This window comes from Glycine max, chromosome 18 (assembly GCF_000004515.6).
Source record: "Glycine max cultivar Williams 82 chromosome 18, Glycine_max_v4.0, whole genome shotgun sequence".
Lineage (NCBI taxonomy): Eukaryota > Viridiplantae > Streptophyta > Magnoliopsida > Fabales > Fabaceae > Glycine > Glycine max.
This window is the reverse complement of record NC_038254.2, coordinates 5522578-5537840: the sequence shown is the minus strand read 5'-3', so window position 1 is coordinate 5537840 and position 15263 is coordinate 5522578. Positions and strand designations below refer to the sequence as shown.

The 15263-nt window shown below is 28.0% G+C and overlaps 1 protein-coding gene across 1 annotated transcript in view; it reads left to right on the top strand.

The window, feature by feature from the left end:
• The window catches only part of LOC100819244 (gibberellin 2-beta-dioxygenase 8), a 17204-nt gene extending 2386 nt beyond the window's left edge, over positions 1 to 14818 (top strand). Inside the window, exons 2-9 of the mRNA XM_003551211.5 lie at positions 7776 to 8100; positions 9065 to 11292; positions 11512 to 11598; positions 11721 to 11820; positions 13322 to 13529; positions 13634 to 13764; positions 14243 to 14289; positions 14373 to 14818. Of these exons, the coding sequence (XP_003551259.1) occupies positions 7776 to 8100; positions 9065 to 9295 (556 nt within the window). The 3' untranslated portion in view covers positions 9296 to 11292; positions 11512 to 11598; positions 11721 to 11820; ... (2 more) ...; positions 14243 to 14289; positions 14373 to 14818. The remainder of the gene's footprint in view (positions 1 to 7775; positions 8101 to 9064; positions 11293 to 11511; positions 11599 to 11720; positions 11821 to 13321; positions 13530 to 13633; positions 13765 to 14242; positions 14290 to 14372) is intronic.
• The last annotated feature ends 445 nt before the right edge of the window (positions 14819 to 15263 follow it).

The window sequence follows — 15263 nt, the reverse complement described above, 5'->3', positions numbered from 1 at the left end:
CACACACACACACACACACACACACACACACACACACATACACACACACATATATATATATATATATATATATATATATATATATATATATATATATATATATATATATATATATATATATATATATATATATATATATATATATATATATATATATATATATATATATATATATATATATATAATTAAGAGCTGTTGTATATGACACCATATTTGTAAATTATTTTAGAAAAATCACCAAGAGAGTACATAAGTATCTTTTTAATATTGTACTTTTTATTGGTTATGAGCCGAACTTATAACATTTTACTATCATAAATCCGGTTAATTTGCACTGGGATTACTATAATTTATATCATATAACTATTTATATTCAACTAGTGTAATAAGCCGAATTAATTCATGAGTGTGAAAGTAAATACAATTTTATTGTACTTTTTAATTTTACAATTATATATATGTAATATAGTGTGAAAATTATGGTGACTATTTCTAAAACAAAGAAAATAATTGTGAATACTAAAATAGACCTAATAGTTTTATTTCACTTACATAAACTTGTTTTTTATGATAATCTTATCTTTAAGTATATTTGTATTTGTATTGTGTTAGATTTATTAATAGATATTTAGTACAAAAATAAATTCGTAAAAGTTTATGAATCAACCCAATTGGTTAAAATTTTTACAAAATTGGTTTTGTAATTACATAAAATCATCTTTATATAGACTCACCATTTATTTTTTATTTTTTACAAACATCATGTATGGTCATTTGTTCCTACTATTCATACTCAATCTTCATAAATATCCATTCATACTAAATAGCATTACAGTTATGTTAATGTATATTTAAATAGTAAATAAGTTGTTTTTAATTTGAGTGTGTTAGTTATTATAAATGTCTTAATAGTTGTTTTTTATTCCTAAGATCCAATAAAATTGGACCATTTCTCTTCCATTGAAAATTGGAATTTAATGAGAAAGTTATTTCTTGTCCTCTAAGGTTATCAACCTATAGTAAATTTAAGATAAGTTTATTATAGAAAAATATTAATTATGTTCATTTTTTAAAATTTAAATCATGTTATACTTTTATATTATATTTTTTATATATTGAGGAATTTTATTTAATTTTAAATTGCATTCTCAAATAGAAAAAATTAGCAATTTAGTTTAGTAATGAAAATTCACCCAAAATTAGAAGTTAATGGTTTTTCAATTATATTAGGCGAAGATTTTGTTTAACTAAACTGATTAATTGCACTTAAATAGTTTATTTTATCATTTAAATTTTATTCCTATTATAGAAGACTAATGAAAGAAAAAAAGAACACTATAACAAATCGACAATTAAGTTTGTAGGATCTTTAACTTAATTTAAGTTTCATGCTAAACTTAAAAAACAATATAAAGATGATGTTATTTATTCTCTTTTTTTTTGGTTTCCTTATGTTGGTAAGTAATTTTCTTTTTCACTTTTTCTATTTTTTAATATTTTTCTTGTGTGATAGATTAAAGGATTAGGCCCTGTTCAATTTTTTATAATATAACTCGATGTTGGTCTTGATTTGAAAGTAACCCAATTTTGTCTTCATCGCTTTACTAAGAAAAAAAAACCTAATATATGATCTTTAATTAGCCATTAATCTATACTTAAACCTGTATAGTTTTTTTTTTTTACAAATCCTTTGTTGTTTATTATCACATTAATTTGATTATTTGATCATAGTAAAGTTGTTTATTATAATTAATGGTTGTTCAATTACTGATTAGTTGCTAATTAAATTAAATTGTTTCATTACACTTAGCTTCCTTAATTAATATTTATTCGATCATCTTTTAGTTTTCCTAAGGCAACTTCTACGCTTCCGTAGTTCTCCTCTTTGGTTGAAATAATATTTTACTTTTAACCACATCTAAAGTATATTATATTGCACAAAAACTAAAATAAAAATATAAAATGTGTAACCGCAAAAAAATGTAGAAATGAAACATCTACAAACAAACAACTAATGAGATAGAAAAAATGGATATGCCTAATATATCATTATGTGGTGTAAGAATAGTGCATTAGTTTCCGATCCCCATCCTTCGTCTCTCACCAAGTTCATCATCATTTTATTGTTGTAAGAACTTTTCTTTTACCTATACCAAAGTGTCACCGTTGCAACTTACAAGTGCATAATGAGAGAACGAAAATGAGAAGTCTAAAAAAATAATCAGTAATCAAACTCATAAGATCAAAATTATAAAATATGTTTAAAAATATAAAATAAATTAAAATTTGATAAAAGAAAAACCATGAAATAATAAGCAATAAATAAAACAATGTAGAAGCAAGCGCAAAATATATCAACGTAAAAATTAAGGCAAGAAGGAATTAGTTACAATACATCTTTCATTTGATAATTTTATATAGAAACAACAAAAGGGATCCTTTTATTTATTTATCTTTTAAAAGGAAAGCAAAAACGTTATTTTAAAAGAATTTAATGTGGAATTGAATTCGATTGATAAATTATTTCCCTAAATAAATTCGTTAATTACTGTCTTAAATAAAATTAAAAACTCATGAAAATTATTACCTTAAATAAAATATATTTTGAATTCTATTATGATTATTTGTGTTTGCATTGTTTTAAATTAAAGTAGTTCTAGAAATAAATTTAATATTACATTGTCGATTTTTTGTACAATTGTTCCTAATTAATAATAAAATATAGCTTATTTTCTCATACTTTTCAATTAAAATATACACCAAATATAAGAAATTAAATTCATATAAAAATATGTATAAAATTTTAATTACAAAATATTGTTTTTAATTACTTGAAAGATATATGATTTATTTCATTCTTATTATTTATCATTAGCTCAAAACTTATATCATCATTATAACATAATAGGGGAAGAGAGACACTCTGTGCCTCGTTATATATTTTAAATAAAAATAAAATAAAAGAAAGAAGAAAGATTTAGAAGTTTAAAAAAAGTAAGGAAATGAAGTAATTAACTAAAAAGTAGTGGAATAGTTGTTAAAAAAAGAATAAATTGATGAAGGTAAAACTGTAAAAAAAAAAGTGTGTAGATCAAATGGGATAATTTTTATTATTGACAATTATAGATGATATATTGAAGTTTTCGTTAATGTGTGATTTTTAATTCTTTTAAATACTTTAAAGTCATTTCTAATGATTTAGCTGAGTTTTTACTTAACTTATAGGATTTCTTGTTAATATGCTTTTATACCACTGAAAAGTTACAAAATTTCAAATTGCACCATAAGACAAATTTATGGAAATTAAGAATGATTATTTGATTTTCTTATAATTTCGTATATATATAAATTTTGATGATTAAATTGTTAATTTTTAATTTTTTTATTACAAATCAATGGACAAATTTTTATGATTGAAAATTAGAATTCTGTATTATTCAAATATATTATTACAATATTTTTATTTAAAGATACATATAATTTTTTTATTAAAAAATATGAATATGTAAGACATTCAAATATGTTCTCATTTATATTATAGATTTAAATTTTTGTAAAAGTTGTCATTACAATAAAGAATATACCTATACATGTATCCCTTAAAAAATTATATATTAAAATTATTTGGTTGACGGTTTATATTTGCAAATTCCATTTTGAGTAGTAAAACAATATATATTGAAAATCTAAATGAACAATTATAAAAGAAATACCTGGGACTCGCTTCAAAACACGATAGAACATTACTATTGTGAAAGTTATACCAGATAATTATAAATTTGCGAATGATTAAAGAACACACGATAAGAAATTTGAGAACAACAAAATAAATTCATTACCTATCTTTTTCATTATCGTAAAAAAATGCCCTAAACACAAAACTTGAACAACTTCATAAGTGAGATGAATCCAAAGAATAATAAAACATCAGTTTAATAATATCCACACAATAGACTGAGAACTCACCTATTTTAGTGTGGCAGATGATACCCTAAACAAATTAAAGAAAGATATAAGGGAAGATATTTTTTTTTGGATCGGCAAAAAATATGTATTATAACAAACATGGTATCAGAGATACCTTTAGTTTCATGTACAAAGAGTAAGCACCCCACGAAAATGACCGATTAGTCATTATTTACCTACATATACATGCATAAATATTGACTAGCCACCCCACTTAGTGGAATCCCCTTACCCTTTACATAGTTTATACAGTCGATATTCCTGTAAACATCACCCAAAGCTGTAAAAACCATCACAATAACCAATATCCCTCCACACATATTGTCATACAAAACTGTAACAGAACCCCTCACCCAAAACTAAGATGAACAAATATGTATGGGGACCTTTAATTTTGATTTGTTATATAAACTTGGAAAAAACTCTCAATAAAAAAATGAAAAGAATCACCAATAAATTAGTCATAATCACAGTTACTGATTCTGCTCAATTCAAATTGATTTTGGATTGATTCTTGTTCCAAATAATAATAATATATTAATGAGACATAAATATATTAGTTTGAATTTGTTTTTGTTTTGTAACCGAACAAAAAAGTTATGAAACACTAATTGCGTGTTATCAAAGCTTGAGAAACAATTTGACAAAGCTTATTTTAGATTCTTAAATTTATAATTATAGATAAATGATACAGACATGTAGATACATGTAATGTAAGAAATTTTATGAGTACATGATAAAATAATAAGACTCTCTTATATTTAATTATTTAAAAATAGTCACATAATATCATAAAAAAGTATACATTTTATTTCACTAAACAAATAACATAATTTTAATAAATCTAAAAAAGATATAATATTTTTTATTTAATTTACTCTTATATTATTGTCTATTATTTAATTTATATCTTTTTAAAAAATTATATATAAAATAGGTATAACAAAAGACAAATTTAAAGGCAGGTTTAACTCTTTTGATTCTCTTATCCTCAAAAGGTGAAAATGATTTAAATGATACAATTCATAGTCCCTTGAATTTTATCAAATTTGAATAAACTCGTATGGATATATATTTTTAAAATATTAATTATATATGATTTATATTATTGTTTATATTTGGTCCCAAAAAAAAATTTTAACTCCATCTTTATCATCTATCATTGATAAAATATCATTTCATATCAAAGCTTACATATATTTTATTCTTTATGAAAATACTACATTTAATTTTATTTTTTTATAATTTTAATTTTTATTTGTGTTTCTTCAAATATATCATAGAATTAAAAATTTAATTAATATGAATTTATGATTGAAAATTAATTAAACAAGTGAAACTTTTTAATCACATGTCACATTTTAATTTGAATAAAAAATAAGACATAAAATAAATAACAACTTCAATTTATTTATAAAAATAATATAGAATAATATGAAAAAAATTATTACAAAATTACATTTTTTTTAAAAAAAATTGGAGACATGAGATCAATTTATATATACCAAAATAAAATTTATAATATTCTTATATGTATCATTTAGAAAAAGTTTTATAGTCTTCCAGAATTAATATATATTAAATGATACAAAAATTACTTTCCCTTACATTAATATAAACTCATCATTTTTCGTTTGTGCGTATTCTTCATATGTATCTTTGACTCATTTCCCAAACTTTTTATTATGGTTTTTGTAATTCGTTGAGAGTGTTTTATCTCTATATTTATCACCTTTAAATTAAATTGTAGGCTAATGTTTACTGCTCATGTTTGGATCATAACATAAAACTACCCGGGGTCATATAATTTAATGAAAATTGAACGCCTAATAAGATAACATCTTTACGAAAAAGTGCTTTGACAATAAGGGCATGATCATTGCATATGTCCTCCATGATAATCACACACACACACACACAAAATATTGGATGGAATCATGGAATATCACTAAAACCTCACATAATAATAAAGGTCTTCACATCTAGGCTGAAAGGGTCCTCATAAAAATGCCTTGCGTGATTGAATATCCATAAATGGTGGAAGCATGGGTTAATCGTTGGGATTTGGATGATTGAATCCTTAATTTTGTTTATATATAAGTAAAATATATATAAATAAGGTCTAAATATTTTGTTAGTCCTTGCAATTTAATGTTTTTTTATTTTTCTTTCTTGTAATTTTTATTTTATTTTTAATCCTTACAAGTGTGTTTTGTTATCTAAAATGTCATGAGAATGAAATACAAAATAAACATAATTTATAAAGAATAAAAGAAAAAATTTACAAAATAAAAAATATTAAGTTATAAAAACTAAAAAAATATTTAAGCCTATAAGTAATAAATGAGACTACATGCATGAGACTCATGAGAGTACATGGAGTCCTGGAACCAATTACAAGATCCATATATACTTATATAAATCTTTAAAAAAGCACACAAAGCTGGTTCTATAATTGAGAAAACAAAATAGAATTTCATTGCTTTGCTGAAATCCAAGCCCAGGATCTATATTTTGTAACCAATAGTCATTAAAAATGGTTTCATATCTGTGAACTCATAAATGGATCAGGTTGTGGTTGATAAAAAAATTATTGTAGTAAATGAGTTATCATCCATAAGGCCATAACGTTTTTAACTCCCATTAGTACGAGAACAAAGCATTAAATCCCAGCTAAGAGTGAATATGAGACGTACCTGTGCAGAGACCAGAGAGTGTGCATGAGAAAAAAAAGGTGATTGATGGATTCCTCGTGGACATCATATATATAGTGGACAGAGAGAAATATGAGGTTCAAAACTAATGATCTTCTGGTGGGAATTCTGTCAAGGAACATTAACCAAGTGAAAATCTGAAACTTGGGCCAATGCATATCTTCTTGAAAAATAGATGATTCATCCACTGTAATGGGAAGATCATCATCTGACTGATATTGTAGCAAGAACATGTAGGGCTGATTTTATAGAAAAGAGACCGTTTACACTGTCATAGACAATCCTCCAAAGTCACTTCCCCGTATAATTTTGTTTTTTCTGAACTAATATTGAGTTTTTAGTTTTATCTAGAAATGTCAATGGAAAATATTTGAACATGTGACCTCTCATTCTCTTATTCTCCTTTCACTTTAAAAGTCTTCTATTTTTAACTATGAGACCAACTTTATATCTTCTTATATGATAAAAAAAATAATAAATTTACTTAGAATTTTATAAAGATTGAATTTGATAAAACTCGTTATATACTTAGTACGAACAAAATACTTCAATTCAAATTGAGTTGAATTTGTGTATTTTTATTTATTTTTTGTTAAATTTGATAAGAACCAATACTGTCATATGAATTTCAAGTAAGGTGAATCAAGTCCAACAAAACTTATATGTCATCTTAAATTTTTTTTTAAAAATGTAAATAATAAATAATTAAATGCACAAAAAACATATATAAATAACAATTAGAAAAGAAAATATCACATTAATGGATATGATCATTGAGTACCCAAACAACATAAAAAAACCAAACCAATATGTTTGGATCGATATTCGACCAGTTCCGGTTTGCAAATACCTAAACTTATATACGAATTAATATCCTAAATATAATGTTTCTCACAAAATATTATTATTTGATCAAAAAGGTTAATGACAAGAATATATATCCTAAGTTTTGTTTTACTTGAAATGCAAAATAAAGCCATACAAAAAGTTAATGGTCTTAGAATCATGGAAGTGAATTATATTTCTATTCGAAGCCAATCTATTAATTTGAGCTCAGAGTTAATTAACCAAATGCATGTATGTTTGCTTTGCAAGACTTCTGCTAAAGGACTATGAAAATCATCTGTCAAGAATTGCCACAACTTTGTTTGAAGCTATGGCGAATAACCTTGACCTGAATCTAAAACCCTCAAAGCCATACTTAGCAGAAAACACTGGAATGGTGCGTGTCTATCGCTATCCAAATTGCTCTGATGCAAATGTTGGTTGGGGCATGGAGGCTCATACAGATAGCTCAGTGTTGTCTATATTGAACCAAGATGATGAAGTCAGTGGACTTCAGGTGCTCAAAGATGATCAATGGCTAACTGTAAAACCCATTTCCAACACGTTGATTGTCAACCTTGGAGACATGATGCAGGTCCAAATTTTATTCATTTCTATGCTGCTATACTTTATATTAATAATAATATATCACATCTTTAAATATACTTTTTTATTTTACTTTAATTTTTATGTGCTATAAGTATAAAGATCTCATCTCATAAGATTACAAATCATCATAAATATAGCTTTTAAAATAATTAGATTTAGTTGCATTTTTTTATCTTTCTAATATCATGAAATTAAATTCAATCATTTTTTTGGCACAGATTAATTTTGTCTTCTTACTATTTAAAGTATAATTTGGACTTATCTATTAACTTAATATTTAGAGTTTAACGAAAATGTTAATGTAACACTCTTATAGATTACAATAAATTTTTAGTCCAATGTAACAGTGAGAATTCTTGTGGTGTATGCGCTGTCATGTTAATACATCTATACTAATGTAACTCTCTATGTTGATACGTAAGTTAAATAGACAGTCAAGTTAATGGATAGACAAAAAAAATGCACAATTAAAATATTAGGAGAATTTCTTTCAAAAAAATAATAATAATAGGAGAATCAAATTCGAAAAAAGAGAAGACCAAAATCTTTAATCGTATTAGAGAGATCAAAGCGTAATTAATTCAAATAATTATTATGAAACTCAATAATTTTATTATGTACGACAATTTATGATAGGTTGGCTATAAAAAAGCTTTAGACAGTCAAATCGTTATAAGTATATTTTTTATCCCTAAAAATATCTGTGTTCTATCCCCCACTTATATTTTATTTATTTTTAATTCTTATATCTATCAAAAATAATACATTTTTAATCCTTTGCAAGGAATGCAAAATATATAACTTTTAAAGACTAAAACTAAATGAATAATTAATAGAAAAACTAATTTTAAAAATCGTCATCATATTTTTAAATATAGCAATTAAAATATATTTAATGAAATTATATTTTGAAGTTACTCTTTATAATGGCTGTTTTGGTTTTGGTTTAGGCAATAAGCGACGACAGATACAAGAGTGTGACACACAGAGTGAGTATAAACAAACACAAAGAGAGAATTTCAATATGCTACTTTGTTTTCCCCGGTGAAGACGTTGTGATTGAGAGTTCCAAGTACAAACCCTTTACTTACAATGAGTTCAGAGCACAAGTGCAACAAGATATCAAGGCCCTAGGCTATAAGGTTGGCCTTGCAAGATTTCAGCACAACGAGGACTCCTAAGCTTTATTGGTTTGACTCATAAATTTGAGTTCACTCTCTTGTTTGCCACATTAATTATCTTCATTCTTCAGCAAGTTTAGAATTGGATATTAATTGCTTAATTAGTTTGTAGAAAATCAAGACAAGTGAAAGTGGAACTCACCCTGTGGTTAGCGATTCCTGATTAGTGTGACAAAATTAAAAGAGTCTCATGCCGATATATAATTTCAAAAAGTTCTACCATTAAGTTTGTAAAAGTACTCTACTTTGATCAATCACCCGAATATATTAGCAATGTTGGTACTTCCAAAGCAAAGTGAAACAAATGAAATTTTTATATTTTTAGGTTTAAATATGTTTTTTTTATAGCTTTTATACTTAATTTTAATTTTTAAGATTCTTATTTATCTTTATAAATAAATAAAAATTCATATATATAGTGACTATTTTGAAATATTATTGTGATTATATATAAGGAATATCCTGCTTTGTGTACACATTTCGTTGGATTATACTCCAAATCCCTTCCACCATCATGTCAATTAAAGGACAACATGAGGAAAAAAAAATATACACAACACGTTAAACAAATGAACTCATTTTAAAATACTTGCTTCTCCCAATTCCAAAATACTAGATATGGTGGTTGAATGATAAGAAATTGATTTTTTCTTCACGTGTTTTGCTGGAGATGGGAACCTTTCACCTATAATGTTTAACACGCACGGTAAAGAACAAGGAAATACATACTGTAACATCACTGAACAGTCACTGGTTTAAGAAAAGGAAAGTAGGAAAAAAGAGGAAAATTAACGATTTGCTAAGAATAATGAAACGACATCAATTTGTGTGATTTTCAATCCCAACTGCTGATTTGTTCTTAAAAGGAATGAAGGAGTGAGATATGCTAACATGATTTGGTCATGTTATTTTTCCATGGGAGAGGATCTGCACTCTCATTTGTCTGCATATGTAAACCCGGTGTCATCTTTGTCAAACTTGTGTAGATCAGGTTAGGTGCCTAGAAAATAGAGCTGCAGATATATCAACAAGATATCTTGGAAATTGGTTCTGTGGAAAAGACTGTGAAACATTAAATCAAACTCCTTTATTTCTTCTCATTTTAGAAAAATTTAGTCATAGTGTACATGAATAATTGCTTGTTCCTATTTGTTAACCTTCAAGCTTTTTGTTTGTGATTTGATGAAAAGTGGGAGTCTCAATGACCATTTGTTTGGTTCTAATGGGGTGAAACTCAGTTGGCCAATCCATCAGCAGATTTGGCATTGTCAGGGGTTGGCTTATTTGCATTTTTAATTCAGGAGATTGGGTGAGTGCAAACAGAAGGGTTAGTTTTTGGTTTTCATTCAGGAACCATGTCTGTTAGCAGTGATAGGAGCAGCACTTCCATTTTCATCTTAGCTTGAGAACAATCTAGCATAAAGATGTGCTTTTTTTTAAGTTAAAAAGTAACTTTTAAGTCACAAAAAAGCTGGGCCAAATGCACATTTATTTTGCTTACATTCATTGGAAGCATCCTTTAACATTTTTAATGCCTGTTCACTGAAGCAAAATTATGTTTGTTGTCAATACTTCTGCATGTGATTTTGGTCAACAATACTTAGGCAATTTCATAGAATTAGTGATGTTACTTGTTATGTTATGATTTGACAAGCAGATGAAATGTGCCAAAGAAACAATTGTAGGTTGTGTCTTCAATGAAGGTCTTCTAGGACAACTGTTCTACTTTACATTATGGTGTCTATTTTTTGCAGATATATGAGGGCCTTCATAAATTATTAGGAGAGCCAGTTTCAGTGGGTGTGGACAATCTAACTTGGAACATTGGTGAACTTTATCAACCCCGACAGTTGTGAACTTGATAGTTGTAAAAGTGACTTGGCAGAAAGTTACAGCAAGCTCAATCTTGCTCTTTCGGTGATGCATGAATGTTTTGAGCCCCTAAAGGAATCCTTCATAAGCAAAGATCTCATGGAAGATGTTATATTCAGCTGATGGTCAGAAATTGTTATACTTCAAGATATGGTCATTATGTTTTATGTTGCTTGTTGTATTTGTGTTATATACATCGATAACATTTACTTATGGATTTGTTTACACTTTACATCTACTTTATTTACTTTGTCCATGATCATAATATCTGCCTCTAAATTGTGCCTACATTATTGTTACATCTATTGGCCTATACCTGATATTTGTTCTTTGGATCTTGGCAGGTCAGAGCTAAACCGATTGAATTTCCAGGGTTTCTATACTGTGCTACTTGAGAGAAATGAAGAACTCATTAGTGTGGCGGCTGTTAGGTGAGTGTAGGATCTTTTACTATTATGCTTTGTTTGATTTTATGTCTGCATGCTTTATTTGAGTTGTTTTTTATGCTTTGTCATGTTAAGGTCATATTTCATTTGCTATGTCAATTTTTTAGGGTCTATGGGAAGAAGGTTACTGAAGTACCTCCTGTTGGTACCAGAATAGAATATCGTCCACATGGAATGTGTCACATTTTAATGAAAAAACTTGAAAAGGTAATCAACAAAACACACATTTGCCCTTTATATTGTCTTTTACTTTAATTGGAACTTGGAAGCCATGTTTTGCCAGGATTAAGTGGTATACTATAGTATAACTGCACTGCATCATTTTCAGCTGGAAGCACTCAAATAAATGGTATAGTATAATTGCACTGTGTAATACACCATAAAGCAAAAACACCTTTGCAGAACGGCGAGTCAGTGTGTTGGACACTTTTCGCACACAACACTTGTTGGACACGCCTTGGATGTTTTGCTTGGTCACAATTAAATTAATAAATGATTTTTTTTTCTCAAACACCTCTTCAACATGACTTGGACACCTCTCTAACATGGATTGGAGCCTTGGACATGGGCTAAAAGAATGAGCCGACAGCAACTATCATAAAAAAAAATATTTAAAGAAAGTCAACTTATAAATATTGCAAGACTCATAATATTTTTAATTTTCATAGGACTTAACTAGTTTTTTTAAATTTTAAGAGATATGATTCACCTCCTTGTCTTGAGATTTCATTTGTAAAAATTGCATTGTAAAATGACCCCTCTTAGTATTATATTGGTGAGGGTCATTATCATATGAAAATTGTAAAGTTTAACTTTGTTTTTAGGTGAACAAATTTTGCCGTGCTGATTATGTGTGTGCGTGGTGTCATGGTATCCTATGTTTTGGACATTAACTGTGTGACAGTGTTCGTGTCAGAGTCAGTGATTGTGTGGGGTGTCCTGGTATTGTATGTTTTGGATATTAACCGTGTCAGTGTTTGTGTTTGGTGTCCATGCCTGAGTTGGTGATTCATAGGTATATACACAAACTTTTCATCTTTCTAACATACCAGTGATAACATTCAAGGCACAGTCTAATCTTAAGCAACCCAAAATCACACGAGGCACACCAAAATAATATATATCGTATTGATTTGAAAACTATCCTCTACTAAACCTTTTTTTTAAGCAATAAGCATTGGTATATCTTTGTCATAATAATATATTATGTATCATTTATTTATTGACTATAAAACTCATATTCTTACATATATCTTAATCAATTCATATGATGACTATATTATATTAGGATAAGAGTAATTACTGCTTGTACCATTTTGTTTCTCAATGAATGGCCCAAATTTTAGCTTTGATTCCTAATTTAAGCTACATTTGACTTTATTGAACATTGATTATTTTATCAAACTTTACGTGTTTGGTATGGAAATGGATTAGTCAAGTTGTTTCTTATTGGTTTTCTATGGTCCTTTGTATCACACTCTCATTTATGGTACCTCGTTTGGCTGCTTTTAAAAGGTTTACTAAATTATCTAGTATGACGAGCTGTATAATCTGGCTATAGTAACAAATGATGATTTTTGAAATGGTGTGTATTCAGTTCTGATATTGAATTTGTGTGTAAGTTGTGAGGCTGAATAAAAATAGGGGGAATAATTAAAATATTATTTTTGAAGTTTTCACTTTCTAACTTGTACTTTTCTTTCTTCAGAAGCTCACGCAATTAGGGGTGGAAGGGCTTATTTTGCCTGCTGTTCCTAGTGTGCTAGAAACATGGACCCGCTCTTTTGGCATTGCAAAGATGACTAATCTTGAGAGATCTCAATTTCTGGACTACACTTTCCTAGATTTCCAGAGTGCCATCATGTGTCAAAAGCTATTGCCGAGTAATCAATCTCCAGATCCAGTCTTGTTAATGGGTATGCAATTTTTTTGTAATTCCTCTTTTTTGTTAAAGAGGAGACAAGTAAAATAAGCTTGTGCCACATAAAGGCGATCACAACTTTGATGTTTCCTTATGTAGAGTCACGAGCAAAATGTGATGTTTCTTCTAGAAGTTGCTGTGCTAACTTCAGTAAGCCTAGTCCAGTATGTGAATTATATCCAAGTAGAAGAGATTGACGAAGGAGGGATGATGGATCATTAAATGGAGGAGTAAGTCTTCTATCTATTTAATCCTCTAACCATACGAGAAATATTTTTGGGTTTCTGCAAATGCTTTTGTAGGGTAGTGTTTTTTTTTTTTTTTCAAACGTGATGCTTTCTTTTCTAATTTACCAAAGGTCCAAAGCATGTTTATATCCTTTCAGAGTTACCATACTTGTACACCAGCATTACACTCTATAATACCCTCCTTCCAACACATTCTTCATTACTAGGTGAAATTCATGTTGGTCCTACTAAATAATAAATGGGACTCATTAAAAGGTGATGCATTATTCATGAAATAAACAATTCAAAATAGACTTCCACTCTCATCATATGCAAGAGTCACACTTAATCAATCTCATAGTAAAACATTATCGATATTTTCGCCTTTTGTCAGCATAACTGTTCAGAGGTTTTATGTTGGAAAGTGATGACGGCTTTGTATCTTACAGATCATGATATTTTTTTTCCAATACTTGTGCAGGCAAAAATGATCATCAAGTTATTGGTGCTATTGATCCAGTCACCATTGTACTACTTTCTTCTCCTAACTTATTTCTTTTAGTGTGGGTTCTTGCTTCAGCTAAGACTCTGATAATTTTATTGGTTCTTAGGTGGAGCAACCGAGTCCGGGGGATCAACAGTGCCAGAATGGAACAACCAGCTCAGAGTGCTCCATTGATAAAAAAGTTGACAGGAATAATGACCTGTATAAGTGCGTCTACACGCGAAGGAAAGTGAGAAAGTCATGTGAAGGATTTAGCATGCCATCATGAGCTTGCTTGGATTACAGGGAATTGAATTAGTACCAGTACAAGGAAGATGATCAATTCTCCCATCTGTCCACACTAGCTCCAGAAGTAGAGTTTTTGCCCAGAGTATGGACAACCTTGCATAACTGCACTTTTGCATATCACGCATGGTGTTACAACCTTGCACCACTGCACTTTTGCCTTCATCTGAGTTTTGTAAAGTAGAAATGGTAAATTTGAGTGAGATCACTTGTATTAACGTTACTTTTCTTACTTTAAATGAGACAATAGTTACACATTGGACATTATCTAAGATTTGCATCTATTTAACAATTGTTGGTTAAAATCTTTGTATAATTCTTAATGTTATACATGGGGACTGTTAATATTCATCCTATTTGGTGTGCGTTAGCATTCAACACCAATTTTTTCTTATATCCAAAAATTCATTAGTTTTTTTGTTTCTCAAAATTTAATTTAAGACTATTATTGTATTTAATCATTTAATTTTTTTAAAAAAAAAATTATCTTCTATCTTTTTCATATTTTTCTCTCTTATCTCATTTGTTGGTTACAATTCCTCTCATATCACATCACTCTTCTTTTTTTTCAATATTATCATTAATCCATCACCATCAGTTCCAATAACATAATCGTCGTCACTGTTATCAACGATCATGATTATGGTTGGAATGTTCTTAGTGATTATGGTGATGAATTAATTGAGATTTTTAAGAATTAATGATTGATATC